The sequence below is a fragment of the Rhinopithecus roxellana genome, chromosome 6, assembly GCF_007565055.1.
Source record: "Rhinopithecus roxellana isolate Shanxi Qingling chromosome 6, ASM756505v1, whole genome shotgun sequence".
NCBI classification, from domain to species: Eukaryota; Metazoa; Chordata; class Mammalia; order Primates; family Cercopithecidae; genus Rhinopithecus; species Rhinopithecus roxellana.
Genome location: NC_044554.1, coordinates 57,558,704 through 57,583,887, shown reverse-complemented (window position 1 = coordinate 57,583,887; position 25,184 = coordinate 57,558,704). Strand labels below are relative to the sequence as shown.

Here is a 25,184-nt window from a genome sequence, read left to right as displayed (position 1 = left end):
TGTTTATAGAATCTCAAAACAGTATCAAAACTGAAAGGTCAATGTACATCTGTAGCAGAACTGCTTACTCTGTCCCTTGTCTTCTCCTTTTCTCTTTGTGTATATACATTGTTTATAGTTGTATTTAGTATACATGAAATTTTGTGCCCTTTTTACTCCTTCTCTCTGTATAAACTTTCTGTGCTGCAACAATGTGAATTACATTCAGGTTGTTTCCAGTTTTTTTTTTTTTACTCAGCTCCAGCGAACAAAAATCAGCCAGGCGTTGTGGCGTGTGCCTGTAATCCCAGCTACTTGGGAGACTGAGGCGAGGTTGTAAATAAATAAATTACCTTTGGTTGTTTTATATTTTTCTTAAGAATATATTTCCAGGCGGGCATGGTGGCTCACACCTGTAATCCCAGCACTTTGGGAGGCTGAGGCGGGTAGATCACGAGGTCAGGAGATCAGGACCTTCCTGGCTAACACGGTGAAACTCCATCTCTACTAAAAATGCAAAAACAAAAAATTAGCCAGGTGTGGTGGTGGGTACCTGTAGTCCCAGCTACTTGGGAGGCTGAGGCAGGAGAATGGTGTGAACCCAGGATGTGGAGCTAGCAGTGAGCTGAGACCATGCCACTGCACTCCAACCTGGGTGACAGAACGAGACTGCATCTCAAAAAAAAAAAAAAAAAAAGAATATATTTCCAGACAAGGGTTCATAGTCATTTCTTGTTATTCACAGTAGTTGTGTTTTATAAAGTCATTGTGAACACTGAATTGGTGAATTCACTGGCCCTGTGGAAAATACAGGCTAGGATTTCTACAAGTTTCTGGTTCCAACATTCTTGTCAACTGATGAATTCATAATCATGTTTTATGTGTGTTTCTGTTTAAAGATACCTTACTTCATGTAGTTGATTCATTAACATTAAACTCATAGCCAGCAGCACTATAACTCAGCCTCAATGAAATGTATCTAATGTAGTATTTTATCTAAAAGGCATATCACAGCCTTTTTGCACTTAGGAACACGAGGCAGCATTTCAGTACTATGTTTGGGGGCCGTTTTAAACAGCAAAATCAACAAGCACAAAAATGCAAAAACTGGCACTAAATAGACCATTTAAAGGATGCTTTTTATAGTATGATAGCTGGAACAGGAAAAGCATTGCTTCATTTGAGAGCATGAGAGTTGGGTGACTGCAGTTTGTAGCTATTCTACCTCCTGCACATGAAGGACCATGGAAGCACTGCAAGTATCGATTTGGGGATTATAAATAAATTTTAGCATGTTAGGTGAATTTGCAAATATGGAATCTGAAAATAATGAAGATTGACTGTCGGGTCAAAGGCTATGAAGAGTTTGACTTTAGATTTTAATTCACAAGTAGTCATAACAATTATACTAGGTACCAATAGTGCTCAGAATAAAGATGTCTAAAGTGCCTGGTACATGGAAAACATCTAATAAATGTTCATATTAGCCACACATGGTGGTATGCAATTACTGTAGTCCCAGCTACTCGGGAGGTTGAGCTGGGAGGATCGCTTGAGCCCAGGAGGTTGAGGCTGCAGTGAGCTGTGATTGCACCACTGTACTCCAACCTGGGTAACAGAATGAGACCCTGACTCAAAAAAAAAAAAATTTTGCTGATTTATAATATGGTACCTACCTATTATCATGTTGATTTTTTTTTTTTTTAAATTCCTGAAAACAGATGGACATTTTTGATTATGGGCTACTTTTATTTTTCTCACATAAAATGTCTTTTACCCTTTGACCTACTTAGATATTTATGTTATTCATATCTGTAATGGAGACCTTTATATACATTAGAACTAGTAACTTTTTCTTATATTTACTATAAGAACTTTTTTCTCTTATCTGTTCTTTTTTGTTAAATTTTTATTCAGTTTATTGTTATTTAGTGGAATTGATGGATCTTCTTTGTAATTTCTGCATTTGCTTTAGTTTTGGTAATTTTAATCTTCCTGAGGTTGAGATATAACTCGTATGGTTCTCAGAAGTTATTTCCAAGTAATTTACTACTAATACATTTTTTTTCTTTCCTTTTTTTTTTTTTTTGAGACAGGGTCTTGCTCTGTCACCAGGCTGGAGTGCAGTAGCGTGATCTTGGCTCACTGCAACCTCCACCTCCCGGGTTCAAGTGATTCTTCTGCCTCAGCCTCCCAAGTAGTTGGGACTACAGGCACACGCCACCATGCCTGGCTAATTTTTGTATGTTTATAGAGATGGAGTTTCACCACGTTGAGCAAACTGGTCTCAAACTCCTGACCTCAAGTAATCTGCCCACCTCGGCCTCCCAAAGTTTTGGGATTACAGGCGTGAGCCACCAGGCCCGGCCTGCTACTGATAATTAAGCTAAAATACTAAAATTTACTAATTAACTATATGTGTATGTATTCATAAGTATATTAATAATAGTTCTGTAGTAATGTCATCAACACTCAATTATATTTCAGTGTATTTTTCTTGAGCTAGGCTGCCAAGGACTGTTCATAACTCTGAGCTTCTGTTTTGTGCATCTGTTTGTTCATTTTACTTGAGTTGTTGATGGGCCCTGGTTTTTCACTTAGTAGGTCTCAGTTCATATTTTGTTACCTTAATATGTATAACACAGAAAGACTGATTTAGGGATTTTTCTTACTTTAATGCTTTAGGTCATATATCAGTTATGTGCATGCTCTGATACGTCTGGTCCTACTATGAGGTACTTGAGAACCAGCCAGGATTTCTTATTTTCCCAGTTGCAGTATCTACCATTTTCTAACAAAGGTAGGGCACTATTTTCACTTATTATAAGAACACATTTGTAATTCCATGTTAAGTTATTTTATTTATACAATATTTGGGGGAATTCTGTTCTAATTCAGATAATTTAGTTTCTTTGTTATTTTAGGTTCCTTTTGTAATTTCTGCTCAAAGAAGCAAGATATTTTAACTGCTGGCAAAAACTTATTTAAATATAGCCTGTCAAGGATGGTATTTGATTCTCTTACAGCAAATAAAATTTAAAGATTGTGTTGAAGGGATAAGAAAATTAATGGGAATTTAAAGGTTTTGAATGAAAATTGTTTTACAGAGATTTCTGATTTTCTCTTCCCAGGCTGTTTAAAAGAAAAAAAAAATCCTGATATACTTTCGTTTCTTGTGTTTGTATTGAAACCAATTCAGGTCTTGAAATGAAAAGCTGAAAATTAATTATGGTAGAAAACAGTTTAAACTTAGTTTATTGACATGACTAACAATTATTTCAGGCTAATGAAGTGTTATCAGGATTCTACTTTATTTTCTTTTTGACCAACTTTTAACAGTTTTCTGAATTCAGATTATATTCAGACAGTCTTGGTCTATTGAGTTTTTTAAAAGTTTAGCTTGTATCATCTTTATGTTTTAGGAAATTGGGGCTCACACATGCCATAAACAAATTTCTATTACTAGTAATTGTCAGCATTTAATTTACCTTTTAGCATAATGGTGTTAGACCTCTGAGAGCTATCTAATGGCAAGAGGTTTTTCACTTTATTTTCATAAGTGTCTTATTTTTAGATCTGTGATTTTGTTTATGTAAGAAGCTTTTAGAAACACTCTTTTTGCACCTAACTAATTAAAAATAAAAATTAACATCTTACCTATTATGGTACGTGTTTTATAAAACTTCATTTAGCTTCGCTTGAAATTATTATTAGTATTACTGTTATTTGGTTAATTTTATGTTTATACTATCACAATTTAGGGTTTCAATGTCAAGCATATTAAAATAGTATTGGATTAAAAAAACTCTTATTGTGGGACCAGGTGGCTCACACCTGTAATCCCAGTGCTTAGGTAGGCTGAGACAGGAGGATCACTGAGGCCAGGAGTTCAAGTACAGCCTGGGCAATAGAGTGAGACCCTGTCTCAACAATAAAACATAAATAAATAAAAATAAAAACTACTGTATAAGTGATTCTCAGCCTTAATTAAATGTTAAACCACATCCTTAATTGAGGTATTATAAAATCATGCAATTTAAGTTTAATTTTTCTTAAGTATTTGTTTTGTGAAATCAAAACCAGACTATGATAGTTTTTGACTTATGTATTTGAAAGTTACTTTAAAATATTGTTTTATATATCAGTGTCAAAAAACGATAGACTCGGGATCTTTGTGAAATTAAAATCAGTAATGAAAACTTGATTTTCTTTTACTCTTCATTTACTTTAGCTCATCTTTCATAGATTTATACTAGCTTATGTTTTCTTTGTTGGTATCTTTTTTTTTCTCTTGTTATTTTACAGATGAGAAATTTTATGTTGCTGAGTTTCATAAATTATTGACTTTGTTACATGGGAAATATCTGTTGAATTACAGAATTTAAGTCTGTTTTGATACTGTGTTATTACTCTGGGAAACAAAATTTGCATGTTTAAATTCTAGAATATGAAATATCTATGCTGAACCAGATGTCATGGCTTATGAAAACTGCCTCAATAGAACTAAGGGTAACCTCTCTGAATCGTCAGCGGTCGCATACCCAGAGGCTCCTACACCTCTTACTGGATGACATGCCAGTGAAACCATACTCAGGTGATTATTGATATTTGTTTTATTGTGCTGGTGACTAGTTGTTGTGAAGACAAACACAAATGTGAAGCTTGTGCTTAGTATGTGACTATAAACCAAAACTATCTTCTCACTTTTAGAGTTTTTTTTTCTTAAAACACAAAAATTTTAACTCATCTTATGATTGTCATTTATTATTATTTTAAGCATCCACATGACACTATACTCATACCGGTATTACATACAGAATTGTCAGTGGAGTTTGTCATACTGAGCCAGCATGACCTAAGCTATTTCAATATGTATTATTCATGCAAATTAAGTATAAACTTTTAAAATCATCTCATTGGCATGATTGGGTCTTGCCATTTTTGCGAATCTGATTATTCTCTTTACAATAGTGAAGTGGATTCCATAGGGACAGAAAGATGAATGTTGGTAGTAAGTCCTCATCAATCTTTGCATTTTAATTATCCATTTGCACAGGGCTCTTTGTGCAGAAACAATGACCTAGAAATAAAATACCTTATGTTTGTTATTTCCAAATAAATGTAGTTTAAAGAGTATGTTCTTCTTTTTCTGATTCAATATTATTGATGTTCCAACAGATGGTGAAGGAGGAATGGAAGATGAAAACAGGTCTGTTTCTGGGTTCCTTCACTTTGACACTGCTACGAAAGGTAATGCCCATTGAATTTGTAATAAATTTATTTTATAGACATACATTAAATTGCTTAAAACTTCAAGGGATTGTTATGCCTGTGCCTGCAAACTCTGAACTGGTATAGAAAAGCTGTATAAAGGATTATTTGCCGCCTGAAAATTTTTTTGTAATAGTATTATACAACAGGAAAGAAAATATTTTTGTTAATGGATGTATCAGAAATAAAATCAAATTTAGATTCCAATACAGTTGTCAGTTTCTTGACTATTTTATGCTCTTTCTGAAAATAGCACTATCTTTGAAAATCAACTGAATATGATGGTTTACCCTTCTCTTCAATGTCCCAAGTAAAATCAAATTACTTTTTGTTATTTCTAGTACGTCGAAAAATTCTGAATATTCTTGACTCGATTGACTTCAGTCAGGAGATCCCTGAGGCTTTGCAGTTGGATTTTTTTGATCGGACCCAGATTGAACAAGTTATTGCCAACTGTGAACACAAGAATTTACGGGGACAGACAGTCTGCAATGTCAAGGTGAGAGTTGCTTTAAAGTACATATCTGCAGTGTCAAGTGGCTCAGACCTTAAGTCATCAGAAACAAATAGAACCATACAGGTTTTCTTTCTGATAGAGACATTGGTTTACTAGTTTATAGGAAGGACTGTGGTTTTTGTAAAATATCCCTGAAATAAAACTTAATGTATCACACTAACTTCTTGAAAAGGGATGCTTAATATTTTGGTCTGGAAAGTGGACATTGCTCTTGTTAGATTATATATAAAGGTATCTGACGCCTTTCCCTTTAGGGCAGTTTATGATAATTGCTAGGTGTTATTGTTCTACCAGTGTCTGAAATGTCTTATTTTTCTTTCTTTTCCTAATTATCCAGCTTCTTCATAGGGTTCTTGTAGCTGAAGTAAATGCCCTTCAGGGTATGGCAGCCATAGGACAGAGACCTCTACTCATGGAGGTAAGCTCTATTGAGTATGTGTTCATTTCAACCTTTTAACTACTTAGGTCGCTGGTGAAAAGATTAAAATAGTATATTAACATGTAGTTTGCTAATTAGTAAGCTACCTAAAAATTAAACATTTAGGGAGTCTTTCACTTTTGATTTTATAACTTTTATAAGCTGAACTATCTGGTATGCCGAAATAAATAACACCTTTTCTGCTAGGCTAGTTAAGGATTTGCCACCTGGCCATATTTCGTATTATACCTCACTTGGTCCCCATCAGTGAGAGAGGAGGGTCACTTGTCATCACAAGTGGAAAGTTACAGGTAAGAGGTCAGGTGGGAAGAACCACATGCATGGAGACATAGCTGGCCAGGCCAAAGCAAGAGGCAAAGAAATGAAAGAGATGTCAGGGAAACATGCCATTGAACTTGGAGTTTAGATAATTCTAGTGCTCTAGAGTAAGCAAGTATAAGTAGATAGGTACAAGGAGAAAGAAGATAGTGTCAAAGAATACAAATTTATCTATGCCACCTCTGTCCCCTACCTTTCATGCACATACACACAAACGTACACACTTTATATATTAATATTTTTTATAGCCCTGGCTACTGAAATAATATGAAAAGATATCTGCTTCCTGGCATGCATGTAGTAGGTTTCCAAATAGATATTTTCTGAGTAACTGACAGATAACTGATCTTATTTGCCTGTTTAACCTTGTGATTCCATTCCTGTGGCTTTAGGAAATCAGCACTGTACTTCAGTATGTGGTAGGAAGAAATAAATTGCTGCAGTGTCTTCATGCAAAACGTCATGCTCTGGAGTCATGGAGGCAACTGGTAGAAATTATACTGACAGCTTGTCCCCAGGACCTCATTCAGGCAGAGGATCGACAACTGATTATTCGTGATATTTTACAAGACGTGCATGATAAGGTGACATACTTCCTGAATTACTTTATACTGCTGAACAAATATGTATCATTTAAACGAATAAATTTTGGCACCCCAATTGTTTTCCATTTTTGATCAGGAATAAAATAGAATTGCGCAATACCAACATTAAGACTTTCCTTGAGAAAGGGATTAATTCTGTACAGTAGTGGCTGTCAACCAGAGTATGTGTCCGAATTATCTAGGGAGCTTTGTAAAAGTTTACATGGACAGAGCCTACTCCAGACCTATTGAATGTAATGGTGAGACCATTTATGTGAATTTCAAACAGAAAACCTCCTTAGGGAATTCTGATAGGAATCCCTTCTGGTTAAGAACACCCATTACTTAGCATCATATTTAAATTTCTCTGTATATATTAGATTTTTTTCTTTTCTTTTTTTTTTTTTTGACTAATATCTGTATTCCATTCTTATATTGTTATCATAGTTGACAAGCTAAATGTATATAAAACTAGTTAATGGGCTGTATGCAGTGATTCATGCCTGTAATCCCAGAACTTTGAGAGGCCAAGGTGGGAGGATCGCTTGAGCCCAGGAGTTTGAGACCAATCGCCTGAGGTGGGAAGACCACCTGAGTCCAGGAGGTCAAGGTTGAAGTGAGCTGAGATTATGCTACTGCACTCCAGCCTGGGTGACAGAGCGGGACCCTATCTTAAAAAAAAAAAAAGCTGTGAAACTTGTTAATGATTATAGCTGAAAGCAGGATTCTCACTCTAATTTGCCCTTGTCCTTTAAGATACTGGATGATGAAGCAGCGCAGGAGTTAATGCCTGTGGTCGCCGGGGCAGTGTTCACACTGACTGCTCACCTAAGCCAGGCCGTCCTCACCGAACAGAAGCAAACATCAGTCTTGGGACCAGCAGACGCCCATTACGCTTTTATGCTTGATAGTTCCTTCACCTCACCTCCTCCAGAAGAGAACCCATTAGTGGGTTTTGCTTCTATTGGAGATTCTTCACTTTACATCATATTGAAGAAACTGTTAGACTTCATTTTGAAGACAGGTTTTTTTTCATCTAAAATTTCTATAAATTCTGTCCGTTGTATTTAACTTTAATTGAGAAAAGATTTTCATTTGACATCTTCCTAATCTCCCTAGGTGGTGGATTCCAGCGAGTGAGGACTCACTTGTATGGCTCTCTGCTTTATTACTTACAGATTGCCCAGAGACCTGATGAGCCAGACACCTTAGAAGCAGGTAGAATGAGATCAATTCCTAATCTTTTCTGGATTGGGAGATGGTTACTTTAAACTGGAAAAAAAAATCACTTCTCCATCTTTTGACTAATCACAACTGTAATAAATGAGTGTTGGTGTCATTTTTAAAGCATTTACTGAAAAGTTGAGGGAGAATGTTTAGTTTTTAAGAATTATGAAGTAATACTTGAATACTCCTTTTAAAAAAACCTTCAAATAATACTTTAGCTTTATATACTTCTGTAACTCCCTCCCTTGCCTCAAGTCCCACTGAGCAGTATACTCTACATAGAATGACCCAACGTCTTTCCTTTGTACTACATCAGAGTACATATCTAGTTGATTCTTTTAAAATATCTCTTCCTGTCGTGGTGGCTCACGCCTGTAATCCTAGCACTTTGGGAGACCGAGGCCGGTGGATCACCTGAGGTCAGGAGTTTGAGACCAGCTTGGCCAATATCATGAAACCGCATCTCTACTAAAAATCAAAAAATTAGCAGCCACGGTGGCTGACATCTGTAATCCCAGCTACTCGGGAGGCTGAAGCAGGAGAATCGCTTGAACCCAGGAGGCGGAGGTTGCCCAGATCGTGCCACTGCACTCCAGCCTGGGCAACAAGAGTGAAACTCCATCTTGAAAAAAAAAAAAAAAAACCACAAAAGTCTTTGTCATTCCATGATATGGATGAAACACTTATTTAGCCATTTTCCTTATTCATAGGCATTTCAATTGTTTCTAAATTTTTATTACAAAAATGCTACATCAAATTTTTTTATATGCCTATATTTCTCAGAAAGGATGCTGCTTAATGGTAGAATTTCCATGTGAAAAAGTATGTACTTTTATTTTAATAGATGCAAATGAAAGACCTTCTCAGTATAAACTCATCAATAGTATACATGTATCTTTTTGTACTAGTGAGGTTTTCTTTGGATAAATTGCAAGAAGTGGAATTTCTTGGTCAAAAGTTAGGCATATTTAAAATATTGCTAAATGCTGCTTTCGAAATATAGTTAGCATTTTTTAATTGAGACTAATCTTAAGACATGAAAATGTTAACTGTTCAACATATCAGTATATAATGCTTTATATACTTTATAGACATTTGATGTTCGATCAAGTCATTCAGAGTTACTCTGCTATTTGTTAAGAAGTTGTCAGAGCACCTTCTGATAATGGACTTTCTTTGCACTCTTCACCTTTGTGTTATTTTGTATAGACTGTTAAAAACCACTGTGTACGTAAGGTTCAATTGATCTCATTATTCTTATGGTGGTTGTGTCTTATGCCATACATAGTACTCGAGAAGGTAGTAATAGCCAAATGGTAGATTTATAGGCATGTAGCACCCACATAAATAATGCATGAGAATGTTTGTAAGGTGAGGAAAAATGACAGAATAGTTCAGAGAAGTTTTTTTAAGCAAACACAAGCTTCTTTTAAGAAAAGAGATAGTGATGGGATTTATCCACTCTCAGCATCTCCCACATTGTTCTTTTGTGTGTGTGTGTGTCTGTGTGTGTGTGTGTGTGTGTGTGTGTGTGTGTGTTTTAACATTCCATTTGGTTGAATTGGCCAAGTCACCACTTAACCACTAGGTGGGGTTCTACAATAGGCATTTTATAAGAAGTCATTGAGATGCCAATTTAAAAACTGCTGCTATGTAGTAGTTGGAAAAATGAGATTAGTTTCAAATACAAATTATTGCTTTCTTTAATGTATTTGTGAACCTTTTTAAAGACTCTTTAAGAGTGTATTTATGAGTCTTACATAAAATGTATGATCATACTGTTCATAATCATTGTATATTTAAATTTATATTTAAATTACCTTTATAATGGGTATGCTTTTATTTTTAATAAGTATTTCAACTAAAAAAAGAATAAAAATATCTGATTTTTTTGGAGGCAGATTTTTGTCTACATTGTATCTGATCCTTTCTAGCTGAATTTTCTTTTCTTTTTTTTTTTTTTTGAGACAGAGCCTCACTCTGTAGCCCAAGCTGTAGTGCAGTGGCGTGATCTCAGCTCACTGCAACCTCCACCTCCTGGGTTCAAGTGATTCTCCTACCTCAGCCTCCCCAGTAGCTGGGATTACAGGTGTGCACCACCACGCCCCACTAATTTTTTGTATTTTTAGTAGAAACGGAGTTTCACCATGTTGGCCAGGCTGGTTTTGAACTCCTGACCTCAAGTGATCTGCCCGCCTCGGCCTCCCAAAGTGCTAGGACTATAGGTGTGAGCCACCACGCCTGACAATTTTCAAAGATCTCAATAAAAGATAAAAGGCTGATTAGCAGCCTGGCGCCGTGGCTCACACCTGTAACTTTGGGAGGCCAAGGTGGGGGGATCATGAGGTCAGGAGATTCAGACCATCCTGGCCAACATAGTGAAATCGCATCTCTACTCAACATACAAAAATTAGCTGGGCATGGTGGTGTGCGCCTGTAGTCCTAGCTACTTGGGAGGCTGAGGCAGGAGAATTGCTTGAACCCAGGAGGTGGAGGCTGCAGTGAGCTGAGATCGAGCCACTGCACTCCAGCCTGGCGACAGAGCGAGACTCCATCTCAAAAAAGAAGAAGAAGAAGAAAAAAGATTGATTAGCAGGATAAATACAGGACGTTGGTTCTCATGGAGTCTTGTAGTTCATTTTGATCTCTTTAAGAATGGTTTATCCTTTTCCTGGTACAATTGTTATCTTAGTGGTACGAGCTATGCATGAAATAGGTGCATTGTGTTATTAGAGTTAACCTGCTTGGACCCATTGGTCAGTGGGCCTTTGTGTATAAGCAGTAATGGAAGGATCTTGTTGTGTGTTTTTTTTTCCTCTTCTCTCAGCTCACATCTAGCGTGTGAGGTGTAATTACTCAGTTATTACACTGCTTTCTACTGGAGTGTTTTTTTCTGTTTTAATCCTTTTAGCCAAGAAAACCATGTGGGAAAGACTGACAGCCCCTGAAGATGTATTTAGCAAATTACAGCGAGAAAACATAGCCATTATTGAAAGTTATGGCGCCGCCCTCATGGAAGTGGTCTGTCGAGATGCTTGTGATGGTCATGAGATTGGAAGGGTAAAGCAACTCTTATTTAGTATTGTAATTGAATAAGTATTTTGACTTACTAAAGTATAAACTTATTCACGACTCGTTGTGGTGCCTCATGCCCGTAATCTCAGTGCTTTCGAAGGCCGAGGTGGGCAGATAGCTTGAGTCTAGGAGTTTGAGACTAGCCTGGGCAACATGGTGAAACCCCATCTCTACAAAACATACAAAAAATTAACTAGCCATGGTGACATGCACCTGTAGTCCCAGTTACTTGGGAGGCTGAGGTGGAAGAATTGCATGAGCCCAGGAGGCAGAGGTTGCTTGCGGTGAGCTGTGATCAAGCCATTGCACTCCAGCCTGGCCTACAAAGTGAGATCCTGCTGCAAAAAATAAAATAAAATAAAATAAATTGATTCAACTCCTAATAATATATGTTACATATTAAGAATTTTTTTTGGCCAGGTGCGGTGACTCAAGCCTGTAATCCCAGCACTTTGGGAGGCTGAGGCGGGCGGATCACAAGGTCAGGAGATTGAGACCATCCTGGCTAACACGGTGAAACCCCGTCTCTACTAAAAAGTACAAAAAACTAGCCGGGCAAGGTGGCGGGCGCCTGTAGTCCCAGCTACTTGGGAGGCTGAGGCAGGAGAATGGCGTGAACCCAGGAGGCGGAGCTTGCAGTGAGCTGAGATCCGGCCACTGCACTCCAGCTTGGGCGACAGAGCGAGACTCCGTCTCAAAAAAAAAAAAAAAAAAAAAAAAGAATTTTTTTAAATAATATAGTGTATTTTCTTATTTGCTATAATTTGGGACTTCTATTTTATTTATTCATATGTTGTGTTTTATTTTGTTAGAAACTTAATTCAGAATTGCCTTTCAGAAGTATCTTCTTGCTAATTTTGAGGTTGACTGGTAGAAACAACAGAAATGCTGCTTAATAAAGATCTTTGGTTAAGAGAATGCTGAATAAATTGCCTTGTACCAAATATATCTTTGTCTGCCTAATTGCTTTGTGGAGAATTTGCATTTATATTTCTTATGCAGTATTGTGGCACACTGGTAATGATGCAGTGAGAAGATAACTTCTTAATGGAAAATTATGTAGCAACGTTATGTAGCAATTAAGTCATGTTTTTGAAGACCATAGGAAATAGGATTTTAAAAAATAAACTGTCATAATCTTTTAGTTATTTTTTTTTTGTTTTTTGAGACGGAGTCTCGCTCTGTTGTCCGGGCTGGAGTACAGTGGCGCAATCTTGATTCGCTGCAAGCTCTGCCTGCCGGGTTCACACCATTCTCCTGCCTTAGCCTCCCAAGTAGCTGGGACTACAGGCGCCTGCCACTATGCCCAGCTAGTTTTTTTGTGTTTAGTAGAGACGGGGTTTCATCGTATTAGCCAGGATGGTCTTGATCTTCTGACCTCGTGATCCACGTGCCTCAGCCTCCCAGAGTGCTGGGATTACAGGTGTGAGCCATCGTTCCCGGCCACCTTTTACTTATGTTTTAAAAATTTAAAAATATTTGCATGCATAGAAAAAATGCTGGTAGGAGACAGACCAAAATGGATGAACTTCATTTACCAGATTGTGTAGTTATTACTTTTCTTTTTCTTTTCTTTTTTTTTTTTTTTTTTTTGAGACAGAGTCTTGCTCTGTCGCCCAGGCTGGAGTGCAGTGGTGTGATCTTGGCTCATTGCAACCTCTACCTCCCAGGTTCAAGTGATTCTCCTGCCTCAGCCTCCCGAGTAGCTGTTACTACAGGCACGTACCACCATGCCAGGCTAATCTTGTTTTTTTTTTTTTTTTGAGATGGAGACTCGCTCTGTTGCCCAGGCTGGAGTGCAGTGGCGTGATCTCAGCTCACTGCAACCTCTACCGCCCAGATTCAAGCAACTCTTTGCCTCAGCCTCCTGAGTAGCTGAGATTATAGGCGCCTGCCACCATGCCCAGCTAATTTTTTTTCGTATTTTCAGTAGAGACGGGGTTTCACCATCTTGGCCAGGTGAGTCTTGAACTCCTGACCTCGTGATCCACCCGCCTCAGCCTCCCAAAGTGCTGGGATTACAGGTGTGAGCCACTGTGCCTGGCCTAATTTTTTTAATGGCTAGGACTCCTGACCTTGAGTGTTCCGCCTGCCTCTGCCTCCCAAAGTGTTGGGATTACAGGGGTGAGCCACGGCACCCAGCCTAGTTACTACTTTTCTGTGTTTTCTGTAATAAGCATTATAAAACTTCGCAATGAGAAAAAAACAGCTGTTAAAAAAATTTCTTTTCTCTAGCCAACAATGTTAGAGTCTACTAAAATATATCTAATGCCACTATTTTAACATGTTAGGTTTTGTTTTGGAAATACATCTTTACTTGACTGCTTTCCTTTATTGATAAATTGAGATTCTGGATCCATAGTTTTCAACTTCTCAAAAAAAAAAAAGAAAAAAGGAAATTTTATTGCAAGCAACATTCTCTTTATGAAAAAAATTCTTCATATTTCCAGATAAAGTCAGTTACTGTTGTTGATTTTGGTAGCATCTACTTGTTTTGGACTTTAATTTATTTTTCCTTCAGATGCTGGCCCTGGCTCTACTTGATCGGATTGTCTCCGTAGATAAACAGCAGCAGTGGCTTTTGTATCTTTCTAACAGTGGCTACTTGAAGGTCCTCGTAGACAGCCTGGTAGAAGATGACCGTACTTTGCAGAGCTTACTCACGCCACAGCCTCCCCTTTTAAAAGCACTTTATACTTATGAATCTAAAATGGTAAGGCCTTCTAGACATTTGGTGTTAGATCAAGAAGTCATTTTCTCTTGGCTATAGATGTATTAAAGAAAATGAGTGTAGCATTCGTTTTGAATATTTCTATCATAAGCTAGAATCCTTTTTTTAAGGAGTTTTTTTTGTTTTGTTTTGTTTTGTTTTTGAGACGGAGTCTGGCTCTGTTGCCCAGGCTGGAGTGCAGTGGCCGGATCTCAGCTCACTGCAAGCTCCGCCTCCCGTGTTTACGCCATTCTCCTGCCTCAGCCTCCGGGTAGGTGAGACTACAGGTGCCCGCCACCGTGCCCGGCTAGTTTTTTGTATTTTTTTAGTAGAAACGGGGTTTCACCATGTTAGCCAGGATGGTCTCGATCTCCTGACCTTGTGATCCGCCCGTCTCGGCCTCCCAAAGTGCTGGATTACAGGCTTGAGCCACCGCGCCCGGCCCTTTAAGGAGTTTTAAACTTAGGAATCTTCCTAGTGTGTGAAAGATGGGTGAAATGCTCCTCCAAGGGACAGCTGGATAATGGGACTGCTGCTTCCCTCACTCATTCAGGTTGCTCATGATGGCAGTATGACAGCCGGCGCTCCATGAGGACAGAGCAAAATTGTCCTCTCACAATACAATTCAGACTGTAGTTGTTGCTGTTTGAAAATTTCCATGTAGATATGCTGGTTCTATTCTAAACACAGCATTTTAAATATAGTATATAATTCATTGTTTCTTTGCCTGCAAATCTGTTTTAATTTCTGTTTCCTCCTGGTTAAAAGGATCACAAATGTTACAATAATAGAAGCACTGAAGTTTAAGATTCTTCATTTACTCCTTTTCCCTCCTTCATTTATTTAACAGGTATTTATTAAATACTTGCAAAATGGCAGGCATGGCACTAGGTACTAGAGACATAGCTGTTAGCAAAACAGACAAAATTCCTTGTCCTCCGTGGGCGCACATGGTAGTAACAGAACCCGCACTGTAAATGAATACTTGAGTCATGCAAGCTACTGTCTGTGGGTACTTTAGATATGTTGAACACTGAGTCCTCATGAAAATCCTAGGAAGAAAGCGGTATAATGTAACCTGGTCACTAGCCCAGATTTCTCTTCAGTGATAACTAAGGATGAGAAATGTGCTATGAAAGTGTTTCACTTTTCTCTGAGGCCCTTGGACATGATTTCAGCACTGATGATTTTTTCTCTTGTAACTCGTCAGGCATTTCTCACAAGAGTGGCAAAGATACAGCAGGGTGCATTAGAGCTGCTAAGATCAGGGGTGATTGTGAGACTAGCTCAATGCCAAGTCTATGACATGCGCCCAGAAACGGACCCACAGAGGTAAGTGTCTGTACAGATTAATTTGGTTAAGCTCCCAGTAAAGGATTATTAAGGGAACAAAAAAATTCCAAACATAATTTTGCCACTTAACAGTTCTCTTTCATCTTGATGTGGGGTTTTTTGTTCATACTAGGCCCCTGTCATTTACTAATAAATGGAAGTTGCTACTAGGGAAAAAGTAGGTAGGGGTGGGAGAGAATTTTTAAAGAGTTGTAATTAAATTATAATTTTTTACGGCTTTCCTGTTCTGGATGATTTGAATAGGATTTTAGATTTTATGTATATTTTTTCTTATTTCAATATTTTGCTTACTGCTTGCTAATTCAAAAGCTTCAAATGGAATTATTTTCAAGTTTCGAGCTTTTCAGCTGATTTCTTAGTTCAGTTTGAATGTGGAAAATTTGATTTGATTTTCTTTTTTGATTACATGACTGCAGCATTGTCAGGCAGTCAGCATACCTTCCTAGAAGTAAATAATAGTTTGAGTTTAGTAATTGTTTTAAAAGTATCTGTTAACAACTTGAATATTTGAATGCTTAAGGCTTAACTGCAGAACTATTTTACCTCCAGGGGAAAAACATTTATTTTAGTATTGCTGTCTAAAGTTTCCAACATGAGAGTTATTACTTTCACCTTAGGTAAAGTTAATTAGTTCATGGCAGGTTATTATCACTTGTCTGTGCAAAGCCTCTCTCTTATTTTATTTTCATATTCTGCTTTCATTCCTACTCAATAGGCAGCCATTTTTTTGGTCTAAAAATTTAAATATAAACATTTACAATAAATATTAGCTTATTAATACAGTGTTCTGAAACCTACTCTTAAAGGTGAAGTGATTTTACAGCCTCATTTTAACTCTTAAGTCTTGTTTTATTTTTATACAGATTGAGTTTCTCTAATCTGAAAATCTGAAATCTGCAGTGCTTCTAAATCCCAAACTTTCTGAGTGCCAATATGGTGCTTAAAGGAAATGCCCACTGGAGCAATTTGGACTTTGGATTTTCAGATTGGGGATGCTCAACCAGTAAGTATATATAATGCAAATACATCAAAATCCAAAAAAATCTGCAGCACTGCTGGTACCAAGCATTTTGGATAAGCGGTACTCACCCTATACAACGGGCAGCATAGTGGATTTTTGGCTTGGGTAGAGGAGAGGGAACTTTAGGGAAAGTGACTTTTTAAATCTGTTTCTTACTGACAGCCTATATGGCCCAAGGGAGCATTTAGAGAAGAATAAAAATGTTTGGGAAGTTTCAAGATTGTGTTGTCAAATTACATAGGTTTTCCTTGATAAGATTTTTCAGAATTCAAATAACTGTTTTTACTAACTAAGCTATGAGTTTAGGAAGACACTTCTTTCTTTGGACCGCAGATGTATATGTGGGATGCAGAGGACTCACTAGTAGCTTCACATCTTAATCAGTTGGCTGTGATTTATTTCCCATATCAATGTTAAGGAATTGCCGAGAGTATACCTTAATTCTTGGAATGTTTTCTCCTTGTTTGGTTGAAATAAATCAAGCATGTTTGGCATGAGAGACCCTCCAGTGTTCATCCCTACCCCAGTGGATCGCTACCGCCAGATTCTCCTCCCAGCTCTCCAGCTGTGCCAGGTCATCCTCACATCTAGTATGGCCCAGCACTTGCAGGCAGCAGGGCAGGTAAGGTGAACCCTTTGTTTAGATATTGTGTAGAGCAAAATCCTCATTTTACAAGTATAGAAACCTTACACGTAGAACGCGTAAGTGAATTTACGTTAGTCCTAATGCTTGTGGCAGAGCAGGGTAGAGAAAACAGGCCTCTGTACTTTGTTTTTAACTACATTGGCCCATTTTTATACTTTCGTTTGAATGAAACACTGTAGCTAATTAATAGAATCATGAGACAGAAAACAAGAGATTGAAATTTGTTCTTCTGTAAAAGAAAGCAGTTATTGTGATAGGAATAAGCTGGCTTCTAAAATGTAATTTAACCAGATATTTATTGAGAGAGGGCTATGCTAGGCCTTGCAGGCTGGGCATGGTGGCTCACGCCTTTAACCCCGGCACTTTGGGAAACTGATAGATGATAATACTGCATTTATATATGATAGAGAATGAAATAATTTAAATGATTGATTTTGCTATCAAAATGTTTTTAAACACCAGAAATTAGTTTTATTTTGATTGCTTTTCAGTGAAACACTCTAATGTTCCAACACATATTTTTTTAAAAATTAATTTTATATGTAATTTAGCCTTTCACTGATTAATTAGGCTTATCATTACGAATCTACAACGTTTTATTGTATTGCTTTATTATATTTTGGAACTGTGTCCTAAAACACTTTGATTTCTGGTCATTTTTTCTGCTTTCTCTACCATCAGGCCTTAGGCCATCTCACCAAGGTAGATGCTGCTGTTCTAAAGTGGCACCTTATTTTATACCGCATCAATCTGGGTTGACGTCCTACTTCTTTTGGGCCTATGTGGTCTTCAAGTTAGTACTTTTTAAAACTCAAGAGACTTTGCCTGTCTTCTCCTAGATTGAGATTAAGATTAAGATTTTTTAGTAGAAGTGGGACATTATGATATAAGACATTGGTTCCCTAACACCAATCTTGTATTGACTGAATCAGAATCACCTGAGGAGCCTCTTAGAACAGCATAGATGACTGAGTTCTGTGACCAGCCATTATAAGCTTAGGCTAGGAATCTTTATTAAAAAACAAAAATGATCACAATTCTGAGTGATTCACATCCTTGGCTTGTTTTGGCATATACTCTCCTTTAACATGTTTGTAAGCTAGTTGAGATATTCCTAAGTGAAAATACTGAAAGAGGACTCCATGAGTATACACTATAAAATGCCAAAATGGAAGGGTAGAGTTTGGAGGTCAGGATTTACATCTCCTTTTTTTAACCGCATCGAAAGGAGAGTTATGACCAGGTGCGGTGGCTTATGCCTGTAATCCTAACACTTTGGGAAGCCAAGATGGGAGGATCACTTTAGCCAGGAGTTTGAGCCCAGCCTGGGCAACATAGTGAGACCCTATCTCTCTGTCTCTCTCTTTTTTTTTTTTTTTTTTTGAGACAGAGTCTCACTTCATCACCCAGGCTGGAATGCAGTGGCATGATCCCAGCTTACTGCAGCATCCACCTCCCAGGTTCAAGTGATTTTCGTGCCTCAGCTTCCTGAGTAGCTGGAATTACAGGTGTGCACCACTACACATGGCTAATTTTTGTATTTTTAGTAGAAATGACATTTCACCATGTTGGCCAGGCTGGTCTCAAACTCCTGACCTCAAGTGATCCACCTCCCTTGGCCTCCCTCAGTGCTGGGATTACAGGCGTGAACCACCATGCCCGGCCCCTATCTCTATTATATAATAATAAAAGTGAATTTTTTTAAAAAAAGGAGAATTAGACAAAAGCTTTTATGTGATTTCCCCATGTCATGCTAGTTATGCTTTCATAGAGCAGCTTCTCGAATTCAGTAATCATTTTTATACCCACTTATTTTAAATTCTTCCTCTAGTTCATTTGGCAAAACAGTAAAAGAAAATAATAATAGTCAGATAATAGTTTTCATACAGTATGAAACTGTATGGGGTCAGATAATAGTTTTCATACAGTATGAAACTGTATGGGGTCAGATAATAGTTTTCATACAGTATGAAACTGTATGGGGTCAGATAATAGTTTTCATACAGTATGAAACTGTATGGGGTCAGATAATAGTTTTCATACAGTATGAAACTGTATGGGGTCAGATAATAGTTTTCATACAGTATGAATCTGTATGGGGTCAGATAATAGTTTTCATACAGTATGAAACTGTATGGGGTCAGATAATAGTTTTCATACAGTATGAAACTGTATGGGGTCAGATAATAGTTTTCATACAGTATGAAACTGTATGGGGTCAGATAATAGTTTTCATACAGTATGAAACTGTATGGGGTCAGATAATAGTTTTCATACAGTATGAAACTGTATGGGGGTCAGATAATAGTTTTCATACAGTATGAAACTGTATGGGGTCAGATAATAGTTTTCATACAGTATGAAACTGTATGGGGTCAGATAATAGTTTTCATACAGTATGAAACTGTATGGGGGTCAGATAATAGTTTTCATACAGTATGAAACTGTATGGGGTCAGATAATAGTTTTCATACAGTATGAAACTGTATGGGGTCAGATAATAGTTTTCATACAGTATGAAACTGTATGGGGTCAGATAATAGTTTTCATACAGTAGTTCTGCGTTATATTCTTCTGCAGTAGTCTTCAGATGTATTAACTTACAAACTTTAAAATAATCCTTTTAGTCTTGTGAATTTTAAATGTTTACTTCCTGAAGGAATAAATATGTAAGTGCAGAAAACAGTTGCTTATCTGTTATTCATCGTCACTTATTGAATTATTTCCTTCAACATTATTTATAAGATGAATTATGCATTTATAGTATAATTTTCTACTTCTACCTGTTTTTTCTGTTCCTCTTCCTTTTCAATGGCTTAGGTATTGCAGTTTCTCATTTCACATTCTGATACCATACAAGCAATTCTGCGCTGTCAGGATGTTAGTGCTGGGTCTTTGCAGGAATTGGCTCTGCTAACAGGAATTATAAGTAAAGCAGCACTTCCTGGTGAGTTGATTATGTTGAAAGGACTTTTAATAATTCTTTACTGACTGACATAAATTAATAGAATGAGGTTTTTTGTTACTTTGCAGCTATATATGACTTATTTGAAACTGGTACTGCTAATAGAGCATTTATTTATGTAATAAGTTTATGTTTATAAAATGATACATGCTTGGCTGGGTGTGGTGGCTCATGCCTGTGATCTCATCACTTTGGAAGGCTGAGGCAGGAGGATTGCTTGAGACCAAGGGTTCAAGACCAGCCTGGGCAACATAGAGAGACCCTGCCTCTACAAAAAATAAAAAAAAAAATTAGCTGGGTATTGGGGCATTCACCTATGGTCCTGGCTACTTGGGAGGTTGTGGTAGGAGGATTATTTGAGCTGGGAAGTTCAAGACTGCAGTGACCCAAGATTATGCTGCTGCACTCCAGTCTGGGCAACAGAGCAAGATGACTCTCTCTTTTTTTTTTTTTTTTTTTTTTTAAGATATATGCTCATTATAAAAATATTCAAAAGAAGATAACTAACAAACACTCAAAATCTTACCACCTAGAAATTATCAAATGTTGACATTTGATACATTTTCAAACATCGCTTTATGTACTTTGAGAAAGGTAGAGAGAGAGGGGGAGAGAGAGAAAGCAACAGAGACATACAGAGGCAACTAATGAGAATAGGATGACCTTTTACATGCTGTTTTAAAAAACAAGTATTTAATTTTACATGAATTTATTTATTTTTAATTATACTTTAAGTTCTAGGGTGCATGTGCACAATGTGCAGGTTTGTTACATATGTATACATGTGAATTTTATATGAATTTAACAGACAAAAATCTAATTGAAGAGAAATGAAAGGAATTGCCAAATTCCAGACAAATGTTTCTTAGAGTATGTCACCTTTTAAAAGATCACCGTAAGGAAAAAAAATTATGAAACATTATTAAGATATTTTGGTTACTTCCCCCACCTTATAATTCCTTTACTACACATAAATTTTAGAATCAATTAACTCCCTGATGGGAAAGATGAAATGATGACTTCTTTTACACTTCCTCTTCCACCCTCAGATGATGTTTACTTATATCATTTTAACCTTGTCAGGTTTTGTAACATTTACATCTGTTATGCAACTATGATATCCTCAGCTACTTAGTTTTAGTTGTATGTTTACATGGATTCACTGCAAAACACCAGTTGTGTTCCCCACCATGGTGTCACCATTCACGAATTCTTTCTTTTGATTTATCTCTTGGTATTTTTAATTGTACTGAGGTTCATTCCCTCAAGAAAAAGCATGCTGTCTCATATTCCCAAAATTCTCTAATGTTTAAGAATGTCTAAAGGTTGTCTTTGTTCTTTAATGACAGGACCACCAATTATGAGTTTCTTTTGCTTAGAATATGTAATATAAATGATAGTAGCTGACATTTATTAAGCATGTATGTGCCAGGTACTGTTTTAAATACTTGACATGTTAACTGATTGGAAGACACAGCAGTCTTATGAGGTAGAACTGTCATTATCCACGTTTTACAGCTGAGGGGGCTGAAGCACAGGAAGGTTAACTTGTCCAAAGTCACACAGAAAACACTGGATAGTATAGAGTTTCCCAGGTAGTACGTCTTTTGAATCTATATATGTAACTACTAGGCTATACTACCTCCATTTTTATGTTGCTTTGGAGACATCTGAGGCAACCTCTGAATCCACCCTATAATTCCCCAATATTTTTTTTTGTCTGGGCTGTCTCGGTGGCTGAGCCCTCTGGGTTGAGAGAAGTTGAGAGTTGGCCAGGGCTGAGTACAGTGCCGGCTGAGTTACTTGGAGCCTGTGCTTCTTCCAAGGAGATCCCAGGGTCCATTCCACCCAGCCTGTGGTGTGCTTCGTTCACCAGTTCATTCCACTGTCCTAAGATAATACTAAGTCAGGCCAGCCTTCTTGCTTCTACTAAGGTCCTGTAGTGTTGTGGGTTGGAACTCCTAATGGTTTTTCCTTTGATTTTTTCCAGGACTTAACTAATTACTGTCAATGTACTTCTGTAAATTGCAGGGTCTCCATGAGATTTTTTCTCATCAGCACATTTAGCTCATCGACTGCCTAGTTTTCCAGTTGTGAGATAGTTAAGCAGACACTTGTTTTATTTGTTTGTGTTTGTCTTTATTTTTGGGGGGACAGGGTCTCACTCTTGTCACCCAGGCTGGAGTGCAAAGCTGCAATCTTGGCTCACTGCAGCCTCGATCTACCTGGCTCAAGTGATCCTCCCACCTCAGCCTCTCAAGTAAGCAGGAAGATAGGCACATGCTGTCACACCAAGCTAATTTTTTATTTTTTGTAGAGACAGGGTCTTGCTGTGTTGCCGTGTTCTCGAACTCCTGGCCTCAAGCAGTCCTCCCACCTCAGTCTCCCAAAGTGCTGGGATTATAGGCATGAGCCACTATGCCTGGCCTATTTGTATGTTTTAGAGACTGGGTCTTACTCTCACCCGGGCTGGAGTGCAGTGGCACGATCATAGCTGGAACTCTCAAGCTCGAATGATCCTCCTGCCTCAGCCTCCCAAGTAGCTGAGAATACAGCACACACCACCACACATAGCTAGTCCTTTGTTTTTTAATAAGATTCTATGACATGTTGACTGTTTCCAAGCTTCTTAAAATTTTAAACAGTGTGGCATTTAATAACTTTGTGTATATGTGTGTGTGTGTACTTACTGTTTAGCTATGTATTTACATATGCATTCATATACATTTTTGTACATTTGTTTTTATTACTTTTTTAATTTTTAATTTTTTGTTGTTGTTGAGACAAGGTCTCGCTGTGTTGCCCAGGCTGGTCTCGAATTCCTGGCCTCCAGCAATCCTGCCTCAGTTTTCCAAAGTGTTGAGATTACAGGCGTGTAATCTCACGCACCCAGCCCCATTTTTGTCCATTTGAACTGATAGACTTGATAAATTCCTGGCAGTATTTTATCAGAAATATATGTGCTTAACATTTTTGTTAAAAATAATGCCAAATATCCTCCCAAACTTTTGAAAACACTTTTAAACAAGTTATACTCTTATCAACCCTGTTGTATACAGTTCAGCCCTGTATTATCCTATAATATACTATAATTTATGCACATTTGTCTTAAATGCTCACTTAGATTGCAGTTCTGTTTGTAACTTTGTATCCACCATGCTGCCTAGCCCACCACTGTGTATGTTGTACCTCCACAAATTTTATCAGCAGATCAGTTTTGTTTCTGTGACTCATAGATATATATATTTTTTTTTTTAATTTTATTTTTTCAAGTAAAGACGAGGCCTCACTATGTTGTCCATGCTGGTTTCAAACTCCTGGACTCAAGCAGCCCTCCCACCTCAGCCTCCCAAAGTTCAGATGTGAGCCACCATGCCCAGCTGGCTCACAGATACTCTGAAAAGTATTTTGGAGTTGAGAGTGATTGATATACATAGAATAGTTAGATGACATTTAACAGAAAGATCTTACAGAATCTGAGAACTGGAAGTCCTTTTAAATTGAGGCAGCAGTTGACATTCAAGGGAAAGTGAACTTTGAAACAGCAATACCTGGTGCAGAGTTCAGCAAGTTTGAGGACAAAGAGGAAAAAGTCTTAGTTTCATGATAGTGTTAGGTGAAAAATCCAGGTTTCAAGGAGTTCAGATGGCAAAGGAGGGCATAAGAATTATGAATACAAGCAGCAACTAAATAAAAACTTTCAAAAAATTGATACTAACCAAGTTTTTGCTTGATTTGGTTTGGTTTTGTCTGGTTTTGGAGTACAAGAAAGAGTTGAGTCTATTTTCAAATAGGAAAACTCTTCTGTGGCAGGGTAGATTTTAGTATGTTAGAAGAGAAAGCAATTCTGGGAGGAGACTCTCAGAGGAGTTGAAGGTGGGACAGGAGAGGCTCTCGGGAAGCAGTGAGGCACAGGTGTGGAGGTATAACGAACCCGCATGTACCAGATGATAGGATTTTCTGTCAGTTTGTGTTGAGGGCTGAGCTAATCTAAAAAGAGGAAGACTTGTCATTATGAGGAGAGAAGGATCAGGTTCTTGGTTTGTGCTGTGGAGTCTATGCTTGGAAGTGAGGATGAAGTGAATTAAAGGAATCCGAAAACACATAGGAAGTTTGATGGCTAGGATAGGTTTAGGTGGGTATTCCTCAGCATGATTAGTGATGGAACAAGGAAACAAACTGATGGGGAGAATGACATGTTAGGGTCACTTGCAGGCTCATTAGAAATCAGGAGAGGCTATGGTGCTATCAGAGGTGGGTCATTTCGATTTAGGAGTTTTGTAATGGGTCCAAACTAAGAAGTTGAATGGAAATGTTTTTGTGTTCTTTTTAAATTGTGCTTTGCCTAGGGGAAAAGAAAAAGCAAATTGTATATATTTAGAGGGGTTAAAAAGATATGCATTTTATTCTTATTGTTTCATGTTCTAAAAACTCATTTATGAAAGAAAGTAATTTAGAAAATTACTTTTATCATTATAAAAAAATTAGATTTTTCTTGAAAACTAAAAATGCCTTTTAAGATCAATTCACTCTGCATTTTAGATTGGGTGTGAATGCACATGTACCAGTGCTGTTATTAATATACTTACTTAACCGCCTTTGTAAAATCATAGTTCTCAACAGGTACTTACAGATACTTACAGACTTTGTAAAGTCATAGTTCTCGAAACTTTTTTATGGCAAGAATATCTGTTCATGCACGAAAAGAATGTCAGATATTAGAACCTCTCTTCCTAGTTTTTAATGTTTTTGTTTACTATAGTATGTTGTAAAGCATTCTACATTTTATAGGGATATTAAGTGAACTTGACGTTGATGTAAATGAAGGATCTCTAATGGAGCTACAGGGACATATTGGAAGATTCCAGGTAACTGATTCTTATTTCTTTAAATAGCAGGTATAAGACATGTTACAAAATATACCATCCTCCCCATCGTGCCCCCTAGATTTGGGAAACCCCTTTCAACTGTTTTGGTTCTTTGGTATTTCTTTTTTTTTTTTTTTTTTTTCTGAGACGGAGTCTCGCTCTGTTGCCCAAACTGGAGTGCAGTGGCCGGATCTCAGCTCGCTGCAAGCTC

General features: G+C 37.5%; 1 protein-coding gene across 2 annotated transcripts in view; it reads left to right on the top strand.

Moving 5' to 3' along the window:
• NUP205 (nucleoporin 205) overlaps positions 1-25,184 on the top strand; it is a 91,423-nt gene that overhangs the window by 52,521 nt on the left and 13,718 nt on the right. For both annotated transcript variants that reach the window (XM_010374637.2, XM_030932773.1), the window contains exons 23-36: positions 2,665-2,779; positions 4,424-4,573; positions 5,158-5,229; positions 5,592-5,749; positions 6,105-6,185; positions 6,917-7,108; positions 7,865-8,132; positions 8,228-8,326; positions 11,247-11,395; positions 13,932-14,123; positions 15,331-15,452; positions 16,978-17,116; positions 19,961-20,087; positions 24,897-24,973. In XM_010374637.2, coding sequence (XP_010372939.2) covers positions 2,665-2,779; positions 4,424-4,573; positions 5,158-5,229; positions 5,592-5,749; positions 6,105-6,185; positions 6,917-7,108; positions 7,865-8,132; positions 8,228-8,326; positions 11,247-11,395; positions 13,932-14,123; positions 15,331-15,452; positions 16,978-17,116; positions 19,961-20,087; positions 24,897-24,973 — 1,941 coding nt within the window. The remainder of the gene's footprint in view (positions 1-2,664; positions 2,780-4,423; positions 4,574-5,157; positions 5,230-5,591; positions 5,750-6,104; positions 6,186-6,916; positions 7,109-7,864; positions 8,133-8,227; positions 8,327-11,246; positions 11,396-13,931; positions 14,124-15,330; positions 15,453-16,977; positions 17,117-19,960; positions 20,088-24,896; positions 24,974-25,184) is intronic.